At 42.5% G+C, this 23,843-nt stretch overlaps 1 protein-coding gene across 4 annotated transcripts in view; it reads left to right on the top strand.

Moving 5' to 3' along the window:
* stau2 (staufen double-stranded RNA binding protein 2) overlaps nt 1-23,843 on the top strand; it is a 76,793-nt gene that overhangs the window by 28,909 nt on the left and 24,041 nt on the right. For all 4 annotated transcript variants that reach the window (XM_046371903.1, XM_046371902.1, XM_046371905.1 and 1 more), the window contains exons 10-13: nt 3,127-3,255; nt 5,385-5,442; nt 11,525-11,886; nt 21,864-21,977. In XM_046371903.1, the coding sequence (XP_046227859.1) occupies nt 3,127-3,255; nt 5,385-5,442; nt 11,525-11,886; nt 21,864-21,977 (663 nt within the window). The remainder of the gene's footprint in view (nt 1-3,126; nt 3,256-5,384; nt 5,443-11,524; nt 11,887-21,863; nt 21,978-23,843) is intronic.

A 23,843-nucleotide genomic window follows, 5' to 3' on the forward strand; every position in this document is an offset into this window, starting at 1 on the left:
TGAGTGTAAGTCACCAGCATATTGGCAGCTCTCAGAACCCAACAATCACTGCAATGTTGAGAGTAAAACATGGCTGAAACGCCTCCTGTGTGGATACGGCGAGATGGTTAAATCAAAGGATGCGTGCATGCTTTGCGGGATGAGGAGTGTGCTTGAGAAGGTGCTCTGTAAATGGATGGACTTGGTTTTCTATTTCAGTCATGTGGGTAGTCCCAATCCAGTCCTGCAAACGAGCATTAAATTGACAAACCCTGAGGCAGTTTAGAGACTATTTACGCCTGGCTTGGTTTGAGCTGTTGTGTTCAAACTGAGAGCGTCTCTTTACAAAGACTGGTTTGTCTTTGCGAACACAGCAGTTGCCCAGAGATGTGGGACAAAACAAGCGGCTTCCAGTCAGACTCTGAAATGGTTTGTTAGTGGTGTGAAAGCAAATCCGATATGATTTTAGCATAATATCAAGAACTACTAATAAATCCTTCTCCTGATTGTGAAATCAGTGCAGCTATTAATTCGCTAATTAATAAGTTGAAATCTGTTAATTCTTAGGTTGTAGCTGTTCCGTGTACTTTTGTCAGTTTATTCAAGTGTGTCAGAGGAATCCCAAAGTAATAAGACCATTACTGTGCAACATGTCTCATTTTCCTCCTATCGCTACATGTTAGTCATTACTCATAACATGTGGCTTACTTGCAGCCTGTTAATACTAATATCGCTTATAATCAGTTATTTGCTCGTGAGCTCTTTGTGACACCAAAGAATATAAACACAGTGTGCACAACAGAAGCACTGAAGTGCTACCACAGTTTAATTTCACCATGTGGGTCCTAGTGATGCTGAATGGTGCTGATGATGCAGGATGCTAAAACTGTTCAGTCCACAAGTTTCCTGTTGGTCTGTATGTCCTCATGTTTAGTCCTTTCCAATATTTGAAATGCTGTAGTCCACCAGAAGCTCATTACTTTAAGTAATATTGAGTTTTGTCATGCGATGAAGGCCTCTGTCAGTCACTGTGCACAGTATATCATATGAATCTGAACAGACTTGCATGTAAACTACAACCTGAGAGACAGTAATTCGAGGTTTCCCTTGGTCCGGATCAAATGAACCCAACCACAGGTGTGAAAACACCCTTAAGCTTAAGAACAGTCCAGAACTGTGTTATCTCTGGACTAATAGTTGTTCTTTGAAGTTCCAAAAAGTTTGACCTTTCCTTTCTGTTATCCGGTGGTGCAGCATGTACTCTCTTTTTGCTGATTTAATTTAATTTAATTGGACATTCTCTTTCTCCTCTTGCTCCTATCTTTCTCTCTGTTCCATCTTGATAAGTTCTGTTCATTATTTTTATAGCCTGCACGTACAGCTTGGAATAGATGAACCGCCATCTTTATAGCCCTGTTTTCCTTGGTGGAGAAGCCAACTTTTTAATGCTATTAATGTGCAATTTCAGAGTGTTGTTGTTCATAAAGAATGCAGGCTGATTGTCTTCTGATATTAGATCTTAGACTCTGGTCTATGCAGTTAGGAACCAGCATTGATTAACATGGTAAAATGTGTTGGTCTTACTGTATCAACAACCTTTAATGGAAGTTATGGAAGATTTGTTGTCCACCACTAATCCAGTAAATAGAAGAACTTTGTAAGGAGGACGGGATCTCATCAGATACCATAGTTACAGCACCAGTTTGCTGGAGGTGTCTCAGGACATGCATCAAAAAGATTATTAGTCAGCAGGAAGACAAGTTAGGAAGTTCTGTCAGTGAGTTCATTACTGGTTAAGGTCTACTCTTAGTCTTGGTCTGTTTTTTAATAGAAACTGCCACAGAATACGGTGAGAAAAACATCCCACTAAATAACCAAAAAATTACATTTGATTGCTGTTTAATTTGATTTCAATCATGCTTTAATCAGAAAAGTCAAGCTTCATTAGAAATCAGCTTATTGCAAACCACATTACTGCATCAGCGAAACTGTTGCTTATATTGAGCTGCTCAGAGTAGTCGGGTTATGTTGTGCGGGTACACTGAATGTGCTGATTGTATTTTTCAATTTTTAGATTTGGTTACTTAATTAGTTTCTTTTCCTTTGGTTGTTGGTGTTACAATCTGTGTGTATCTGCAACCCCAGGTCCCAACAAGCAATTAGCAACACTGCCGCTGTCCATTTTAATTTATGCGCAACAATTTAACTGCAGTTCTTTTTGTTTCACTCCTCCTTCTCGTCTTTCTGTGTCCATCCTTCTCAGTCAAGCCCTCGCTCTTTGTTTCTCTTTCCTTAATCCTCTTCTTTCATAAGAAGAACAGAGCTTCCCTTAGCATCAGGCAGTACCGTAATTCAGCCCCAAACCTATTCTCCATGCCTCTTTGATACACACATTAGACCCTGCGAGTGTGTGTGTGTGCGTGTGTGTGTGTATATGTATGTTCCTTTTGTGTAGTCCACTCACTCTTCTAAAATTTCCACACTGTTTCCCGGGGTAAGCAGCAGAGCTAAAATGAGTCTCTGTTTTTTCATCTTTTTTGCTGAACCCTTCACTAGTTACAGAAAAAGTGCCGCATGACTTTGAGTGGGTGGTCATCTTTAATTTGTGATTGTGTTTATTTCAGCAGTTTGGTAATTTATTGAGACTTTCCTTCTCGTTCTACATTGTGGCCTACTTGATGCATTGAGACGAACGCTTAGCGAGCACGTCAAACCACTTTGAGTAAGTGCACTGAGGCCTCACTGTTCACAGGCTTTGGCTCCCACAATGTTATTTGTAGAGTGTAATTGTCTGTTTGCATAACATAGCGGCGTCTGATATTCTCTTGGAAATATCTGCTTACATTATGTGTAGACAGATTTAATGTTTTGGGATCACTGAAAAACAAACACTTCACTGGGAGCCTTTTTGCTGAGATGTAAATTGCACGGCTGACTCGTCCCAAAAGTGTTTTTCTGCTTAAAAGTGTGACAAGAAGGGGAAAGCCATGAGAAAAGTGCATTTAATATTGTTTTCAGGGATTCACCCAGTGATTCATCAGCACAGGATGTTTCTCTACAGTCCTAAGTTGTTGTAAATCTGAAAAGATTCAGGATGTTTTAAACTCATACGTGTGTGTGTGTCTGTTTGCATCCTTGCGCGTGCAGGTGAAGGTGAATAATGAGGTTGCTACAGGAACAGGACCCAACAAGAAGGTGGCCAAGCGAAATGCAGCCGAGGCGATGCTCCTGCAGCTGGGATACAAGGCCTCCACAGTCCCTCAGAACCCCACCGAGGTACAAACTTTACTTCTCTTGCTTACACTAACTCGCATATTTCATAGCCTGTTTATATACATGTCTGCCGCTCTGTGGATTTATTTTAGTGCCTGATTACTGTACGTGTACATAGTTTGTATAATCTGTCTGTGCTCTACTGAGGGAAAAATTGCTTGATGATTACAGGACTGCAGATTATAATTATCTTTATTAGTGATTAGGAAGGAGCATGGTTATCGTACTTGTAGATGCACAACTACTGGAAATCAGCACACTGACTTCAAACTGACAAAAGTGTAGGCGGAGCTTCCAGGTTTGAAAAGTGATTCCTTAAATCCGCATTCTCTCTCGTGGCCAGCAGGGGGTGACCCCAGTGGTTGCAGAAAGAAATTTAGTTGATGGACTTAGTTGTCAGTTTCAGGTCTTGACCAAAACAGCACAATGTTCAGTTTTTAAATTACAGTTTCATTCAAAGCCAAATAGACGATAAAGCACGGTCGGCTTTGGGGCGTTGATATCTCGTGATTGACATGTTGTCACGTGTTTAAAACAATGATTGTTGATCCTGATTCTTTCTAGAAATGCAGAAACACACACACACACACACACACACACACTTGAGATGTAAATAAGATGCTGTGCAATGAGTATTCCAGCCACGCTAGCAGCAGGGTGTGTGTACAGTTATATACTAAGGGATTACATAAAGAAAGTCTTTGCAGCGCTCCAGTTTTGTCTGTACACTATCTCTGTACCGCACTGTGCAGACTTCAAGAATGATGCACTGATACGCAGTGGATTCTCACATTTATCACGAGTTCCAGTGCTGCTGACCCTATTACGCAACCTGTTCAGCTCCTCTGAACCAAACGTGTTTTGCAAGCAATCATTGATCTCCATCATCTTTATTCACCTCATTGGTTTTAAAGCTCAGGGGAGCAGATTCAGAAAGAGAAGATGTTACATAACCGGGCTTTTGTAGAATATTCACCGCTCCCAGGACAGCTCATTAGTTAGATATGTGCCACTGCATATATCTTATTCAGACAGCAACGCCATTGAGCTAAAGGATGACACATTGCTCTTATCAGAATGACTTTGAGATTTCTCCTGAAACACCACAACCCAGCTTGCAGTCAGTCAGTATTTCCCTTTGCCTTCGTCCTCATACTAAATAGTTAAGCTCTGGCATTAATCACTTTGGTCTGTTGTGTAGTTACCTCTGACAAATTTCCAAATCTTAAGTGTTCAACACTCTATGCTGAAATTGCCTATGATACATGTGTTGAAATGTCAGTTGTTGTACAAGTTATCAAATGTGTTTTTGCATCACGGCATGCGTTATTGTTAGCCCTATAAACCACTGTGTTTTGAAGTCTAAGGTTTCAGATTAATGAGACTCTGCTGTACTAGTAATAAGCAGTCTCACTGTGAAACTGGAACTCCTGGAAAGAGGTGAGACCTTTCTGGTTATGCTCAAGGCAGAATATTTAGACATAACAGATTGGCTGATTCGAGGCTGTGCATTGGCCTGACTTCTCTCAAAGCATTACTTGAAAGAATTACCTGGACGGCCTACTTCTCACTAGATCCTCAGACAATCTTAAGTTCTATGGAATGATTAAACATTGCGTGAAAGGTTGTCTCTCTGTAGCTCTCTCGCCTCCTTCCCTGCCACCCCTTCTGTATGGAGTTCTGCTGCACTACATTTCCCACCGTGGGACTGTGGGGTGATCTGTGCAGAAACATGAAGAGACATGAGGTGTGGGGTGTTTAAAACAAACGCACCCCACATTTGTTAATAGCCATGTCACACATATCAGAAATGTTTTGTATTTCAGTTTCACACACACTTGACTGTGGCTGTGTGTGCTTGTGTGGGCAGACACTCATACCACAGCAGAAGTAACACACTGAATAGGAGCCTTTTTTTTAGTTACCAATCACTGACAAGCCCCCCCCCTCCAATGAAGTAGCTGGCCTAGACAGACACTAGGCTCCGTAAGCATCCCCTCCTGTGAGCATTCGTCCCTTTGTGGCCTAAACAGTAGGAAGGAACTCGTCTGACATGCGTGAAGAAGCTGTCTGTTCAAGAATCTACATCTCTCTTACCTCCCTGTTCTCTCCCTCTCTCCACATCACTACAGATGGACAACAAAGGCTGGAATGGACAAAAGGCGTCATTTACCGAAGCGACAAGTAACAGTGAGTATCGGCACGTCTCCCTGTGTCTCTGTCCATTTCCTTCTACTCCTCCTCTCCAACTCTCTATCGCTCCCTCCATCCCGCAGGTGGTTTTAGTTGCCGAGATGGCCCGGCGTTTAATCTCTGTGACTGGTCAATGGGCTCCTGACTGTCAGCTTAATCGGCCGTGCGTCCTCGTGGGGAGCCTGCGAATTCAGGCTCATTCACACAGGCTCTCAGGGCTGGCAAAGTGGGGCCCTTCGGGGAGTCCCCTCACTGCTTTCCTGTGCAAAAAAGTCTTTCACTCAGGATTAACACACAAGCACACTGGAGTGCAGATGCACACACACATACCCATAATCCTGTAGACGCAGACACAAAATGAGGAGCCAGGATATGATGATATGATATGAGGACATATACAAAGAAAGCTAAATCGCACTTAGCTGTGTCTCTCTTTCACATACCAGCTGTAGACCAAATAAGTTAAAGAGCTCATGAAACAGTACTGGCGCTTTGAGACATCTTAGTCATCTTTATAAACACAGCAACAAAGAAAGCTCATATTAACCCATTGGAAGTATTACTGTATTTTAAGCACTGTGTGTCGTATGTGGCAATATGTTTCATTTCCCCTTCGAATAGTTTCTCACTGTTTTTAATTCTGCAGTTCTTGACACATGATTTGGGTCAGTAGGTCCATCAGTTAGGTTCAGTGTGAAACGCTGACAGCTGTTAGTCAGGCTGCCATGGAATTTGGTACAAACATCCACAGTCCCGAGAGAATGAATGCTATTGTTTTTGTTGATCGCCTGACTTTCCTTTAGTATCATCAAGAGGTTGACATTTTTGGGTTTTTGTTGTGAAACATCTTGACAGCTATTCGATGAGTTTGCCATGAAATGTGCCCCCCCCCCCCCTCCAAAAAAAAGATGATGACAGCCTCAACTGTACTTTGCTTGTAGCACATGATAGCATGCTAACACGCTAAACTAGGATGGTGAACACGGTTGACATTATACCTGCTAAACATCAGCACGTCAGCCTTCCTTCTGTTCGTCTGTCAGAGATGAAACCAGATTATAGCAGACATGGTGAAGGCAGCCTCCTGCGTCATCACCTCATTTGGAAAAACTAAAAAAAAATCCTCAACCTATGGACATTTTTAACTGTAGAGCAACTCAAAATACTGTTCATGACATGATTTATGCAGAGGGCATCTCGTTTATATAGGGGCATAGGATGGGACTAAGAAGCGTAAGGATGCAATTTTGCAGGAAACAGCTGGTCTCCATCAGCTCTGTCTGTTGTTAAGTTGGCTGTCTTGTCTTTAATCAAAATAAAAATAAAGAAAACACATTCTTCTCAACAAAGTGGAATGCTATTTCAAGACTTGACATTCTATTTTCAGTTTCCTGGTCTCCAGACTCAGGCAGCGGCGTTATTTTTCCCTTTATTCCATATGGTGTGGGAGTTAGGTAAGTTAATATTTATTACAGGTGTAGAAATGCAGGGAATTCATAGTCATGCTTTTGCTTAAGCAGATTTACGTGCATATCTGAGCTTGATTTGTTGTGATGTCCCATCTTGATAAAAGGACACCCTGCAAGCAGTCTCGCTCTGGATGCCAGCAAAGTAAATGCCAGCAGCTTGAGAAAGAGCAGTTTAGGGGACAAATGAACAGTCTGTGAGATGTGGAGCAGCAGAGTGGAAAACAAACAGATAGCCTTATTAGAGCTGAATGTGCTGTCGTCACTGGGCCCTAATGGAGGTTTTTGGCAGGGCTGCAGTGCCCTGACATTGGGTATCCAGCTTCATTCTGGAGAGGAGAAAAAATGTGATGTTTCAGCTTTCTCATGTTGAAAAGTACAAAGCAGACTGGTAAGACTGATCACTCCGACTTTTTGTGTTGGTGCACTGATTCCTCAGATTCGATTTACAGAATCCAGATGAGAACTCAGTCCCTGCCACAATTTATACAGCACTCATATGTGTGCTTTAGTCCAATTTTCTGAAAGATATATCATCTAAATTGTGTTCATAGATAGATGGTTGCTCTCTTGGATAATCTGTTTTGGTGTTTGTGGTTTCTATGGTAGCCTAAGCTCCAGGAATTGCCCAATACCTCCGGAGCAGAGCCCCTCGGGAAACGAAGTCTATTCCTATCGTTGGCTTGCAGCAAGCCTCTGGTCTTGTGCCATTCCCGCTCATAGTTTATCTCACACTCAGCATGAGGCTTAACTGTCTGCTAATTACCTCTTTAAAGTTGCCCAGACCGCACAACACTCACACGACGCTAATGTCTGAATAATGTTTATTGCATAAACACCATTTACAACTCATTCAAACAGATGCAGCTGGTCTCAGTTTTCTGTGTGTGTCAGTGATTGCTGAATGGAAGATGTTTCTGTTTTGTCTGTTGTTTTGATTGACTCTGCAGTTTATTGAACAGAAGTGGCAATAAATAAATCAGTTTGCAGGATTGCAGCATACTCGGTAAAAACAAACTCCCTGGCATCAGAATTACTGTAACATCTTTTTACGTGATAAACAGTGAGAATAGCAGTTTCTGAAGTGCTTTTTTTCTTTTTTCTTTTTTCTTTTTTTTAACCAGAAAAGCTGTAGTTTTAGGTCTTGAATCATTTCTGTGCAATCAAAGTTTGCAGCTAATTGCTTCTTCCAGTGGATATTTAGACTTTCAGCTCTTGACAGGCTTAACAACTGTTGAATTACAGGAGCTGTTTCATAGCTAAATGTTAAGGAAGTCAAGTCAGTACCAGCTGACAGTCTTGTTTTTACGGACCTCCAGTGGATTGACTTCTCACTAAGAGGTCAGCAGGTAGAGTGGATTTTCAAAGGTCGATATGATAATGATTGTCTATAGCAGGAAAAAGCTAATGACTGCTTAATCAATGAACGATCTTGATCAGAAACTGGATGACTGTTGAACTGAACATCTCAGTCAAAGTAATAAATACATAAATCTGAAGCTGAACATCAAACTCAAAGTAATTAACGAATGAATATGAAAGTGATCAAGCCAACCGTAAAACCTCTAGGTGGTTTTCTAGGTAATTTTTATTCTCAAAGTTATCATTATCCCCTTAGTGGTCCAAAAAGCATTGTCCTCATGGAGTTGTAAAAGAAACAATGAAGAAATTCAATTAAATGAAATTTCTTCATTGTAAAAGAAACAATAAAGAAATCTCATTTAATTGAATATGGCCTTCGTGGAGTCTGCTGTTCGGTTGTCACAATACATTCATCTGTGTACAGTGTTCCCAAACAAACTGCGGGGCCGGTAGGATCTTTAACGTCACTTTGTCGACAGCATCACCCAACACAATACTGCTGAACTCATGATCGAGTGTTGTCTTCCACATTATGAGAATTGCATGCATCTTTCAGCTTTTGTCTTCTTTGTTTAGTGGATCCATTGCTGTGGGTTTGTGATTTAAATCCTGCACAGGAAAGGCGGACTCCGCCGCTGCTTGGAACAACAGCAGTAAAGATTCTCTTACACAGTGCGAAGCAAAATTAGAAGAAAATAGGTAAATGTGTGACGGGCTGTTCACTTGTGGCTCTGTCTTGCCCATCTTGCTCTTCTGCACACAAAACACACACACACACCTCTCAAGCACCCACGAGCAGACTTTGTATATGTGTTTGTATTGAAGTGTGTGGTTGTGTCCTTTGTCCTGCGTGAGCTGTGGGATGCATGACTACAACACACAGGCTGGCTCAGACAGAAAGGGAGTGTAAAAAGAAATAAGAAGAAAAAGAAGTAGAAAGAGAGTGATTTTTCTCCCTTCTATTCCCATGGGTATTGCAGCAGGGCTTTTCACTAGAGTTGCCACATTTCATTTCCTGCTGTGCATATTTGTGTGTGTGTGTGTGTGTGTGTGTTGATGTGTGTCTGTGGGTTGTGTGCATGTGTGAACTATGCGAGGGTCTTGCTCCACCGTGGTGATTTATAGCGGCGGGCTCCGGCCCTATCTGTTTTCGATCAGTCTCATGCTTGGCTCTGGCTTCCCTCCAGCGCTCCCCTGGCCCACCGGACGCCGAGTCTGGGTGGGACCCCTCCAAAAACTGCTTCAAACTTGCACCACAAACACTCAGTCTCGCTTACTCTTTCCTTCCCCACTTCTCAGCCTCGCCGTGCCTCTCCCCTGCTCTGCCCTCTCTCTAAATTGCTCCTGCTTCATGTACACAATTTCACAATCTTTGCCCAACATCGTCATGCACACTCCGTAACTCATACTTATTCACTTTCACTGTCTCTCCTCCTTTTTCCCGCTCTTGGTCTTTCTCTTGCTGTCACGCTCTTGCTCGGCATCAGCTGACACCAGCTTCAATCACATGCAAACATGCAAACATCCTCACAGGCACGCCCACACACACTTCAGCAGACAATTACACGCACTCACATGGATTGCATTCACTGTCTTTTTCCAGCCAACACCACTACAATATTCTTTGTCCACAGCTGATGTCATGTTGGCTTACATTTTTTGTGATACATTTAGAATGCACAGGCCTGTGAGTTTTACTTGCATGAGTTTAAATTAAAGTTGTCATCATGATCGGGGGGGAGGGGAACTGAACAGTTGTGTCATTGCTGGCATGGGGCAGTTTGTTGTAGTATGAGTAATGAGTAATAAGTCCTGGATTTCATTGCTGTTTCCTTCAGCTTCTCTGTTTCTCTGGAAAGGAGCGCAAAATTCATTGTTCAGAATGGGAAATGCTGTCTGCAGGTTCCCAGAAACCTTAGACCAAGTGCACGACAGTGTCGGTCTTTGTATGTGTGTATCAGTGTGCGATGGTAATGTTAACTCAAACAGGAAGTGGCCTGTCAGTCATGGGCTCACTCCAGCGCTTTCTCCCAGCTGTTGGTCTGTACACACACACAAACAACCACACACAGACATGCACACTGAGACACACAAACTCACACACAGCTGGTCTTCCTGTCTCTGGTGACCTTGGCTGGGCTTCGGAGGCTCCGCATGGTTTTCACATCCACTCATCCCCACCTCCCCTTCCATCTGATCTGACTCCCAGCTCATCCTTCTCTTTTTATCTTTTCTGGCCCTTCACATCTTTTCTTCTTCTTCTTCTTTCACATCTCATTTCTGCGTCTCACTTTAGCCGCAGCCACACAGTGACGAAAGTACTGAGCGTCATTCCTGTCTGTGTTTCCTCCTTCCACCTGTCACGACCATTTCGGCACAGTGATGTCAGAGTGCATGAAGCCAACATAAACGAATGAGATTTATCCAAACAGTCTGGATCGGAACATAGTCTTGGAGTGCTGTTGTGCTCAGCTGGCTAGAACCACAGCATATCTGGATCAAAAAGTTGGTCAGAAGTGCCTTGCCTCCCAGCTCCAAATTGCTTCGGACGTTTCCCAGAGCCACTGAAATATTCTCACAAGAACCCGATCTGAGACAGAACCTGCTTCCGAGATTCTCTTGGGTCTGCGTTTGAAGAGGCATTGTAAGTGAGACAGGATGCTGGTTAGCTGACAGAGCTGTTTCCCATCAGTGATGAAGTCAGAGCCTCTCTGTTGATATTGGTAGATGCTACGTTTGTGTCTGCATGTTTGTGTTTGACAGTGAGGAAGAAAGAGGCTGTGTGCGTTTCCCAGCAAACACTTTGATAGTGCTCAGAGGTGCCAAACCACATGAAACTCTCATCTACGTTAGGTAATGGAATGCCAGTTTGGGAGCCAATGCGCTCGTTTATGCACACACACACACATGCGTATACACACCCTGTTAACCCTGTTATTGTCTGTTAGTGAATGACAGAGGAATGTGTATGCAGATCATTTCAGCAGTTCATAAAGAGAGCCATAATAAGTCTTTTTCTCTTTTCTCTCTCCTTCAATCTCCCATCTTTGTCCCTTTCTGCTCTTTTATAAACCATGTGACCTTATCCATGCATCAATACTATTTATCCCCATTCCATCTTTGTCTCATCGTCCACCCCCTCTCCTTGATTCATTCAACCCTTATTTTGTTCCTCCTTTTCTCTCCTCCTCTCCTCATCATTTCAATCTCATCCTCCAACCATCCTCTCCGCTCTTCCTTGACCCCTACAGCCCAGAAAGGTCTGCTCCACCTCAGCCCTGACGTCTACCAGGAAATGGAGGCCAGCAGAAAACAGGGAAGCAGCGCTCCGGGCTCCGGCGGAAGCAGTGCCGGCTCCATCAACTACATGGCATCCAAAGACATGGGGTCCTGTTCTGCTCCTCTGCCCCCAGGACATCCTCCATACTACAGCGGGTCAGCCTCCTCACCCAGCCCAACTGCGACGATGGCCAGGGAGCTGCTGCTTAACGGTCAGTCACCCACAGCCGACGCCTCCCTGTCAATGAAGGGGAAGAACCCAGCCCTGGCCTGCAGCGTCTCAGTGCAGCCTGCACAGCAGCTGGACTACCTGGCACGCATCCAGGGCTTCCAGGTGAGATGCAAGGAGGCGGATGCGCTAACTGAAAGTTAGCTCCAGATCCATAAGGTTGTAGCATCACATTTAGTTTAACACTGCTCGGATCGTATGACTGCTTGTGTTTCTTACCCCATTGGACTTAATACTAATGGTGTTACCAGAACTGTAAAAGATATGATAGAAAATTAAGAAAGTGAGATTTTAGTTGTGATAAATCCAAAGTTTCATGTAAGGAAGTTCAGTTTTGCATATTGCACTGTGTTGATGCTTTGTTTCTTCTGGATAAAAGCCCCATCGAGGACGCCTCCACTCTGACAGGCATACAAATGTTTCACATTTCACATTTATTTCATTTGTGAAATGTGGGCTTGTATTTCATTTTAACTGCCATCAATTAGGTTATAAAACTATAATATATATAATAATTTAAACTAGTATTAGACACCCTGCAGTATAGTCATGCAGTATGCACGCATGCTAAAGTGGCAGCACAGATGTTAGCGCGACCATGCATAAATATAAGAACACATACACACACAACTTGAAACCTCTCCACACAGGGGAATGCAGGCTTTCTGTATCAAAACATGCTCATGTGCATGATACCAGTTTCCAAGAAGGAGGGCGTCACTCTGTTTCTCTAAAGATGAGAGCAAATGGGCTCGTGTGAAGACCCGAGAGAGAGGAACTGCTTGATAGCACACTATCCGTTTTCTGTTTCTCGCTGTGGATGTTATTGGCAGGTCATAGATTTAGAGCTGGAACTAAACCTCACAGGTGCTTCTGTCATTACCAGACTGGACACACACTGAACAGAAACACACACTTACTGTTAGCACTCTGCGTGTGTGCAAAAGAGAAGACTGTCCAGTGTCCGTTTCCATCAGTGCCGGCTGATCTGGGGTGCATACCATGCCACTGATACCAGCGCCTGTTCATTTAAGCTGCAGATGCTTTTTATCAGTTTGAGCGAAAACATTTTATCTTAACCTGCTGAGGGTTCCTTTGAAAGGCCTTTGTTATTGCTCTGAGCCTTCCTGTGTGTGTGTAACCTGAGAGAGCTCTGCTGCCTGGCCAAGCCCAAACACACTCGTACATATGCACACATGCACACACAGCAGGTTCTGTTTAGTGGAATTGGAAGAGCTGGGCTAAGCCCGTGAGTGCAGTGTAAGTCCTTGTCGTTCTCAACCCGCAACCCGTATCACATAAATATAAGAATGTTCTTTGTCTGTGCGTTTTTGCATGTGCTGGTCTGAGTAAATACGCACATAAGCATCAATCGCGTATTTCCGTGTGCGTGTTTCTTAAGCGAGGAAATCAGGCTGTAATTGAGACGTGCAGACAATATGTGTTCTATTGAGCGAATGTTTCATGTCATGTGGGTTTGTAATGAGACCCTCTGGTTGATGAAAAAACTTTGTCAGGGAGACCTTTTAAGGCTTATATATTCTTGTGTGTTTTTGTGGGTTAAACCACCACAAATTTCAAATGTTTTTTGCCAGTAAATGCACTTACACACGTAAAGCACCGCTTTGTGTCAAGCCGGCTTTCTCTCACCCACACTCGACACCAGACAAGTGCTCAGATCAAAGTAATTTCTTTTAAGTAATTTGATAATAATCTCCTTGTCTGATTAGTAACGTTTTTGTAATGTAATTATGTTATCCAAGTGAGCGGATTACAGTGACTGCCCAACACTGGATTAAAGAAACCAAGACATTCTCATAGTGTCTGTTTCATCCATCCAGCTCCACAGACAAAGGCCCGGGCCTACCTGCTAAGCCCCTCTTTTGGTTTGATTGGAAAATAGCCTCTGGTGGAAGCTGTGACTGGATAAGCAACAGTGTGTTGTACTCACGCCAGATTGGAGCAAGGATGCTGGCGCTTACTCCAGTGTGTGTGTGTGTGTGTGGGTGTGGGTGTGCGCGTCCATGCGTATTTCCTATTAATTTGGCTGGCTTGTTGTTGGCACGATGGGTATGTGTGCTGGAAGTAGGGCAGAAACAAAGAAGCAGGAGGTAATAGACAACACATGGACCACGGATGAAGTACTGACTAAGAGCCACGTAACAGATTCTTCCTCTTTCGCTATATCCCCATCTCTCACTTTGCTGTCTTTCTTCATCTCTTTCTCATCACAGTCACTTCATCTGTTCCAGTTTCTTCCGTCTTCCCGTCACAGGTTTACTCACTCTAATTTCTCTTGCCGTTTGTGAAGTTTGAAGACCTTGAAGGGCTTGACCCTGGCATTGCAGTCACCAGCTGCCCATTTACTCTGCCGTCACATTACTTAATAGAGTCATCACAGACTTCAGGCTTCACATTATTAACTGTTGCCTCCCTTTGAAGTGAGCAGGAGATTTTTTATAAAGAAAATCAACGACTGATGGAAATTGAACTGGACTTAGACAAATCTGTTTCTGCAGAGTCGATCTATTCTCTTTCATTCTTACACCGGTCTGCATGCGCTTTTCCAATAAAATGTTTGGTTCTTGGAAGACTGGAGCGTTTATCAGAGCCGCTCGTTCAGTTTGTCCACGTCTGAAAGCAGAATGACAGAGTTGGAGGGATTTTAGTGGTTGAGCGACTTAATGAAGAAGAGGGGAGTGAAAGGGACAGAAAGAAAGGAAGTGTGGATGAAAGACCTGTGTGTGTGTGTGTGTGTGTGTGTGTGTGTGTGTGTCTTTTATGTGTGTGTGATCACATACTGCCTTTATTTGTGGACCAATACTGAGAATGACTGCTCAGACATTGGAGGCGACGAGTGGGGAAGCTGTGTCTTCTGTTCCCAGTTCCTTCAGTGGTAAACTTGTGTGCATCCTGTTGCGTTTTGTTTACTCATTTTTAAAGATAATCTTGGTTTATCTTTGGTTCAGAACAGAGATTTTCAGCCCGCTGTGTGTATCTCACATTTCATCATTTTATTTATGTTTTGGACGAGTGCACCTAATCTGTTTACATCTGTGTATCACCTCAGCCGTAAATCTTGCTCTCATCCAAAGCGACGCACAGTAGTTAGTTCATAACAGGAACATAAAACAGGCATCGCAATGTGGAAACCCAAATCTTAAAGCCAGACAACAAACTTAGGTATGTAAGTTTGGCTGAACAGAGGTCACTGTAGCTATTTATTGGTAATGAAGATAGATAAACTTTTTATCTGTGAGACAAAGAATGTGTTCTTTCAGAAGTTACGAGGTTGCTTTAAATCATGCCCGCTATGAAGGCGAATTAAATCCAATCTCATAGAGTCACCCTGCCTTATGGTTACACCGTATATAGATTACATGAACCCTTGTTTAAAAAAAAAAAAAAAAAATTGCATAAAAAGCATATGACAAAGAACAGTCAGTACGCATCTCATTATTTTTGCTGCACATAATACAGTAAGCCATATTTCCCAGTAACTGGCATGTGCAGTGAATGCAGCACCTTCTTTCAGCATGAATTAGAAATTACACCCATCCTGAGGCTATACTCTGGTTGTGCAAATGGAAAACGTGACAGAACCACTTTGTGCATTGTGGCAGAGAATTTAACCAGCCTGTAGTGTTTTGATGACCTGCATGAAGCAACACTGATAAACTACTTTGTGTTATTTGAGTGCTTGTGAAGTGGAGTCTCTCAATGAGTGCAAAATCATTCTTATCTGTGACTCTGAAGGTGCCAAAAAGTTAGGGGTCAGATGTTAACTCTTCACCACACAGGATATTGCAGTGTTGTAGAAATTGTTAATATCCTCTTGCTATGGCCATCAGAGATCAGCATACTTTGCTGTAACACCCCAGGTTGTGTCTGGGAGTAAGCTGAATGGTATCTACTGTATCTATCAGTTCTGTCCACCTGCTAAATCCAAATGCAATAACACAGCAGAGATAGCGATCAGCCGAGTTATGTTATCTAGCCATGACAGGCTTAACGTGGGAGATGGATTTAGGGAAAAGGGAGGGCCCGGGACTCTTTGCTGTGCGGGAATCAGAACTTCTATGTTGGAAATCCCATGTTAATGAAAACACTATCCTTGGCGGGTGGCTGGTGTTGAAATCCATTCAGTGCAGTTCCCAGGATTTCTCACACTTTCACGTTGTTTGTTCTTCTCTCTCTCCTTTTCCTTCTTTGGCTGTGTAGAGAAACCTCTTCAGATGGTGCCGACTACACCTTTTAACCTGCCTGGCAGTTTCTGCCCTCTGCTCCTCCACCTCCATGCTCCTTTTCTCCTCCACTCCTGATCTCCTCTGCTGACTCCCATGTCTCTGTATCAACATCAAACGCCTGATCTGGTAGAAACGTTCAAAGGCTCTAACAGTTTGTTTCCAACTTCCTTGTCACAGTGTCATTCCTCCACTCTCTGTTTACTTTGGGATTTACGTTAGAAAATACATTTCGGGATGGCTAATCCCTCCACATTTGATTTCTGCGGCAGCGTGATGTCTTCCAGCTGCGCTCTGCGGCATATTTGTGTGAAGAGCGATCTTCGAAAACAAGTTTTGTCGGTGGTATAAATCAGGCTGTTAATGCCGTGCTGGCTTGGCGCACAGTCTCTCTGCTTACATGGTGGCCCTCTGTGTGCGTGTTGGTGCGTATGCCTGTGTCTGTGTGTGTTTGGCAAAACTGAGTGATGATGTTTTTGCACCACAATCAAGCCCATTTGCAAACTTTTAAATCAAATACCCTCAAGTGCCAGCACAGCATATTGCAAAGTCGTATATGAAGCGTGATCTCTTTTTTTTTTTTCTCCACGCTTTTGTTCTTTGTATTTTGATAGTATTGATCATATTTCATGTAGTTCTCAACACGAGGCAGTGATAGCAGCTGTGTGCCAGCACAGTCCCAGCATGGGGAGATGGAGGGTGTGTTGACCTGGCACTTAGTTTGGAGTCCAAGCAGTTCTCTTCATTATCTGCACATTATTTATCGCTGTAGAAACAGCAAGCCTGGAAGAGTCTAAAAGGTAAATAAATCCACTTAAGTTGTCAAGCTCACAGAAACGTCCAGGATTATAGAAGTCACAGCCTCAACCAAAGACATTGTCTGGCGCATACCCAGGTAAAAACAACAAATTACAGTTTTTAGCACTTTGTTTATGAAAAATTAAATAAACAACATACAACATGTTCATTGTTGAGTCTTAGATGGGCTGCTAGATTGGCTGGTAGTTATTTTCTGGTTCTTTGAACAGACTCATAAGTGCTTCCAGTCTTAATGCTAAGCTTTCATTGGCTGATGGCTTTCTTTTCAATCCACAGATATGAGAGTGATATCAAGTTTCTCACCTTTCTCTTGCCAAGGAAGTATTTTCCAAAGTGTTGAGCAATTTCCTTAAAATTGCACTAAACACATAGAAATGTCATTTAGAATTACAATGAAAAAGACATTTGGAGGAGCAGGTGGATCAAGCCAAAGAAGCAGCCTTTATAGATAAAAAGAGACATAAAACCTTTTCTTATTTATAATACATGTAGTCATCTTTTTCCTTTGTTGAAGAAACAAGTGGGTAATGACAGCAATGTTACAAGTAACCACTATCACTCCTGCTACCTAATCACCTTTTTATAACTTGCACCACTCTGTCTAGATAGAAGCAAGTAACAACTACAGTCAGGCTAAAATATTTTAAATAGACTAAGATTTGGCAGCTTGTACTGTGCTACAGTTGTGTATCTGGTTCATCATCAGTCATCATTTTAACTGCTGTCCTTCTTATTATGCCTTAAAAATAATAGAATCCATTCAGCATAACTAACAGCTTTCTGACTGTGTTAAATCTATTATTATACATACTTACTGAGTAACTGGAATGCACAGTGTTTTGTTGTTTGTTTGTTTTTTTCTTTTTTTCAGAGTGGGGGTGGTTACTTATTCTTTCTTCTTTCTTTAGAAAGTCTATTTTGGGAATTTTCAATAATGAGCTGGCTTTCTTAGAACAAAGAAGGACTTTTTTTTAGGGGCAAAGGGCTCTCAAAGTTTTAAGAGAGGCAACTCTGTTTGCCCTGAACCTCCTGCCAGTAGAAGTGAAAAGTATATTAACAGTGTGCTTTAAACACTCTTAACCCCTGAGGTCCCCACTGAAGTGGCTCGCCGTGGCCCTCTAATTGCTTCTCGCCAACAATAGCAGCGTTGCTCAGCTCAGATGGCTTGTTTATTTTAGTGGAATGCAAATCTTATTTCCATCACTCGGCTTTAATCTTATTAAGTCCTGCAGTGCTTGTGTTCTGTGGCTTTGACTGGAGTAATACAAAAACATACCCAATAAGTATTTGTTTTGACAAATACCTTGACAGCATATAGACATTTGCACCTGTATCTGTGCAAGTATTTTGCCTGCGTTTGTGTTGTCTTTGGGTGTTGTGTCTGAAGGTGTGCACATGTGTGCTTTTGACATAGATGTCAGCATGCTGCGTTAATGCTATGACTGCAGTTGTTTGTTTGTTTGTTTTTTTAGAGTTTGTATGTTCATGTTTGTCGAAACGAAGAGAAGCATTTGGAGAGAAGCCATCCAGCTTTAGAAGGCAGATGTCAGAGGTCGTTCCATATTAATGCCGCCGATCAGTCGCAGGCCTTGCGTAACTCTCCTGCTTCTTTGTCTCTAAAGGAAGTGGATTAGAGGCTGTTTTCTGAGTTGGGACCTGGGATGATTAGTTAGGCCTGTTTAGAATGCATGCACTCACAGATGCATACAAACATGCACTCAAACCAGACAGCCTGGATGGGAGAATAGACGGTTTGTTTTTAAGTTTGTTGCTCGTTATTTCAGTTTCCGCCAAATCATCGCAGATGAGATGATTCATTGTTCTTTGATGCTGGCACATCAGGCAACTCTCTTTCCTGCCTGCACGTCAGAGTCGATGGAAAATCCCCAAAGCAATGAAGAAAATTTGTTTGTTTTATCAACAAGCCACCAAGAAAGTAAGACCTCCAGGTGATGTTTGGTGAGCTGCCAGATTTGCTGTTTTATGCAGAATTTGTCTGGTGTTTGTCGGTCAATAATGTTTATATTCACAGTCCAATATCATGTCGTACAAATTGACTTGAAACTATTTTTTTCTAGACCCAGTTTAAGGTCTGTAAGAGACAAAAGAAAAACTTAAGCACATAGTTTGTTGTGGTGCTCACACTGCTTTGCTATACGCAGCAAAAAAGCTAGCATGGTGCCGTGCAGGCCTTTGGAAATAACAGGTTTCAGTGCGCAGTAGTTGTCACGTTGTATCTGAAAGGAGAGTCTATTGTCTTGCTAGTGGCTCTGTGAGTCTATACTTTGAAACAATACTAAAATCAGCATGCTAACATGTTGATATTTAGCAGACACAATATCTCAGTATAGAATCCAAACATTTGCTCATTAGCACTAAACACCAAGTATAGCCGAGGCTGATGAGAAACGGAGCTCTGTGGGCATGTGTTCATAATCCAGATATTGGACCAATTAGCAATTTGACCTCATGAAGACACTAGAGGGAAGGTTAAGAAATCACAAAAGTGATTAGAGTTCATCCAGTGGAAAACATCAAGTAGGTGTTAAGATGTTTGCAGGTAAAATGTCTGAAATGTGGAGGAAGCTTGACGAGGAGATTCAGAAAGGAATCCCAAGGAACGTGGGACTCAGTGTCCCTGTTCATTCAGGGTAATATATATTTGAGCAGAAGCTACAAGAGTGAATTGATATTTAAAATACAGCAAAAGGATCAGTGGTCGGATTACAATAAGTTAATAGTTTGTAGAGAAACATCCTCCTGATTTCTCAGAAAGAAATCTGTCAGGAAAAACATATATGCAACATAGGCATTGAACTTGTTTAAAAACATGTATTTTGTATGAAATGACTGAATTTAGTAACTCAGTTTATTTAATAATGAATTACTCTCATTGTTATTTGGTTGCACAAGCTTTACCTTCTGTGAGGGATCTGTTAGGATCTCTCAGGAAAACATACTTTGACCGTAAGGTGGCAAGTGTGTATAATCAACTGATAATACACACTTGCATGTGCACTCATGCAGTCAATGGGAGAGGCTGGAAATGATTAGAAATTTGATATATGTGAGCGTATATCTCTTTACAATGAGAGACTCAGTTAGTTTCCTCCAGCGCCATCAAGGGGCCTCACCCTCAGCTGGAGCCCTGAAAGCTCGCAATAGATGAACTGGACTGAAGTGTCTGCCGTACAGACAGCATGATTACACCATACATCACAGGCCTCCAACCACAGGCCTCAATGCCAATATACTAGACAATTACACACATGCACAGACATACAGACATTCATATTCAGAGCACAGTCTTGTATTTCTTCACGAAGCGTTTGAATTCAGATTGTAGAAGAAGCTGTATTTCCAGTTCGCTGTATAGATTTTCAAATTCCTTGTTACAAAACAATTATGTTCTTACCCCTAAAACGCTCCCCTCCTCTTTTTTTCCCTCCCCTTTCTTTCTGTCTCTCCTTAATGTTGGAGTCTGGAAAATTTATTAGAGATTAACTTGTCAGAGAAGGCTTTTTCCACGGCTCACTTTACTACATTCATCATTCATACACATAACAGATAGCATTCCACAATTTATCGCTGTGGGCCCATCTCTTCATTGGGTGTGTGTGCACATGCACGCCAGCGTGTGTGTCTGCTCATGTAGTGTATGCAACATCACATATCTCTGTATACATATGTTCATATCGTTGTGTGTTTGCATACATTATAACTCTGTTTTTTCATGTACAGAAATCTTTACGGCTGGCCGGATGGAGAATACACACGCACTTTTCCACATATGATCATAACTCTTACAGTGACACACACACACACACACCTCGCTCTGGAAGCCTTCGGTCACAGATCATATACGGCTGCTTATATGCATGTGCGCGCACGCACAAGTTCAGCATGTATAGCCAACGAATTGTAGGCTGCACAACATGAGGCTTTGATCCAGTGAGGAAAATTCATACAAAGACGCACGTTTGTGTTGTGACAAACGTTTTCCGTTGATTAAAAGAAACTTCAAACTCCTCAGCCAACAAAAACATACAGACAAATAAACACTCACAATGTATATGCATTCAACAAATATTTTTCCAACATTTCTTTCTTTTATATTAGCAGTTATGGAAATTATGCATGGGTCTAAAAAAGTATGTAAAATGGATTTGTGCATCATGATTATGGTATTCAAGCCAAGAAACCAAGAAATAGCCCTTTTTTATTAGATCTAACTTATCTGACGAGTTTGAAGTGCAGTCCGTTTGTACTGATGTAGCCACAAGCTCTTTTACGTCCATAGCTATATTCCTCCCTTTCTTCATGCTTATTTTTTCATGTGCCATTCGTTGACTTGTAAAATCAGTCTGAATCAGTAATGTTCTCTCTCGTTCCTTCTGTCCTTTGTCTCTGTGAATCAGCTGGATATTTGTCTTCTTTCAGTTCTCTTAGCTGTCGGTGCCACTTAATAAGATGCCTTCAGCTGTCTTGGGCATAAGTAGGCCAGGAAAACACATGCACATGTACACAGACGCGCACATGCCAATACACACATGTGCACCGAGTGAGAGCCAGTGAGAAGTAGGGCAGACAAGCAGGCAGTATTAGCAAAGCCCTTGGATCTCAGGAGCAGACTGTCCCTGAGGAGCATCATGTCATAACAGTCCTGATTGCACAGCATTTAGGAATGCCTGCAGAGTTAACCTCTCAATGATGAGGGGTCGCCAGTGATGTCATCACCACCCCCTCAGACACCCCCCTCGGTTGCACATACACATCTTTACATTCATTCCCCTCCGTTGCCATCTCTGTATGGTGTGGGGTAATTGTCCGCAAATGCTCTGTGATGGCAATTAGACATGCAAGATTTACTCTCAAGCCAACCAATTCCCACTGAAAACTTGAGAGGCTTCGGTTTGCTGGGTTTTTTTTGTTTTGTTTAGTTTTTTGTGCTTAGACTGATCTTTTTCTGTAATTATTTTTGGGGTAACTCAGTTTGTCTACCTTTGTTCTCTCTTCCAGGTGCAGTACAGTGATGCACAGAGTGGTAAGGACTGTGTGACCTATCTGACCCTCTCCCCTGTGCAAATGACTTTCCACGGCACCGGGAGCACCCTCCAAGCCAGCCATGACCAGGTGTGTGTGTGTGTGTGTGTTGAATACAAACAATTGAAGGGAAGGGAGAATGAGTGTCTCACCTGTTAAATGCGTTGCTGCATGAAGAAAATGTTACATAAATATCAGTCATTGTAGATGAAAGTGGACATCTAGCTGTGAGGTTACGACGGAGTGAATTCAGTGAGCTGATTTTATGATTAGCTGGTCATAGCAATACCAGTCTGAAAGCAGGTTTTAGCAGCTTAATTGGCTGTTGCACGAAGCAGTTTGCACTTCATACAGTTTTAGGTTAATGCTTCCAAGACAGTTTCTTTGTTGATTGCAGTGGGTGACACACACTTAACTCAGAGGAAATGCAGGGGCAAACAGCTTCCAACAAATCGTATGAAAATGCTTGACATGTGACCTCGATGTGCCGGTAAACAGGCAACTTCAGAAGTTTTAGTCGTCAAAGGCAGACATTTGTATCATATGTTAGGAATGTTTTGCCAGAGGAAATGGTCTGCATTTCCCAAACACTTGTTAAGGATAGCAAAAAGAGAATCCTCTTGGCTACTACACACAAGTATATATTAATCTCTTTAGCAGAGCCCAACTAAAACCTGGTTTTAGAGTCCTGTACTAATATTGTTAGCTGGGAATAATACAACTGTGACAATAATATATTGTCTAGTATAATTTTTTCCTCACCTAAACGCATAAAATAAACATTTTCTAATATAAAGACTGGGTTAAGATGTTTTACAGTTCGATAATAAATTCATAGATGACAGTAAAATAAACATTATAGACTTGAAAGTATTGTGAGTCATATTTATAAATAAAAATGTACTGAAAGTATATGTCAAACATTTAAATACCATCAATAAATTATTTATTGATGCAGTTTTTCCCAGCATACAGTAAACAGTGATGCTAATGCATCTGTGATAACCCAATAACGGCCAATAACATCGGACGTGCTCTTAGGTTCTGCTTATCATGGTTCAGTGAAGTGGATCATATAGTGTGTATAGTGTAGCATATAGGCCATATTGTGTGGACACTTTGGCGGGCATCTCTTCCTCTAATTAACAGAGGGTCTTGGCCCTGTGGGTTTAGTATTAATCACCAGGGCATCACAACCACCTATGATGATAATCACTTGTCATATTTCTCCTTAACAAGCTCCTGTTCCACCCACACACAGCCGCTAGCTCTTCAGTCCATCAAAGTAATCTCCATCCTGATATCTAAACGAGTGCCCCCACATCTTGTGGCGTTACCCATCTTTCTCTCTCCCTCCCTCTCCAGTTTTCTCACTCACTCTGTCTCACATGCTCCCGGTATTCAGAAGGAGCTCTTTGTCTTGTGTTGCCCAAGCAGAAAACCAGTTGCTTGCATTCTATCATCTAAACATAGGACGCCCCTTTATTCAGCAGTCTTCAAAGCTTTAATAAAGGGCCGAACCGGGCCCTGAATGGGACAGCTGACAGGGGGCTAGTGCCGCCACCGCTAGCTGAGAGCCAAGCCAATATAGGCCAGGCAGGTCTGCGTCCTCGGGACCTGTTGTTGCCAGGAGCACTGGGGCATGACCGACTGTTAGAGAAGGCCTTTCTTCTTCTCTTCTCAGTACAGTGAGGAGTGCAACCACAAAGGGAGCACCTAACAATAAGGGGGTCACCCTCAGCAGCCCCCCAAACTCCAACACTTGTTGAACAAAGTAGGGCTGAATGCGTCACTCATTTGGTTTGATGATGGCACACGGGCACTGGCTGCTGTGAGGACAGGCCCGTTGTTGACATACTAATAAGGCCCCTGGACATACCTGCAAGTCAATAGAACTGATTCAGTAGAATCTCAGGCATCCGCGTTCAGATCGATCCGTCATACCTCAGAGGTGCC

Source organism: Scatophagus argus, chromosome 18, assembly GCF_020382885.2.
Source record: "Scatophagus argus isolate fScaArg1 chromosome 18, fScaArg1.pri, whole genome shotgun sequence".
Classification (NCBI taxonomy): Eukaryota; Metazoa; Chordata; class Actinopteri; family Scatophagidae; genus Scatophagus; species Scatophagus argus.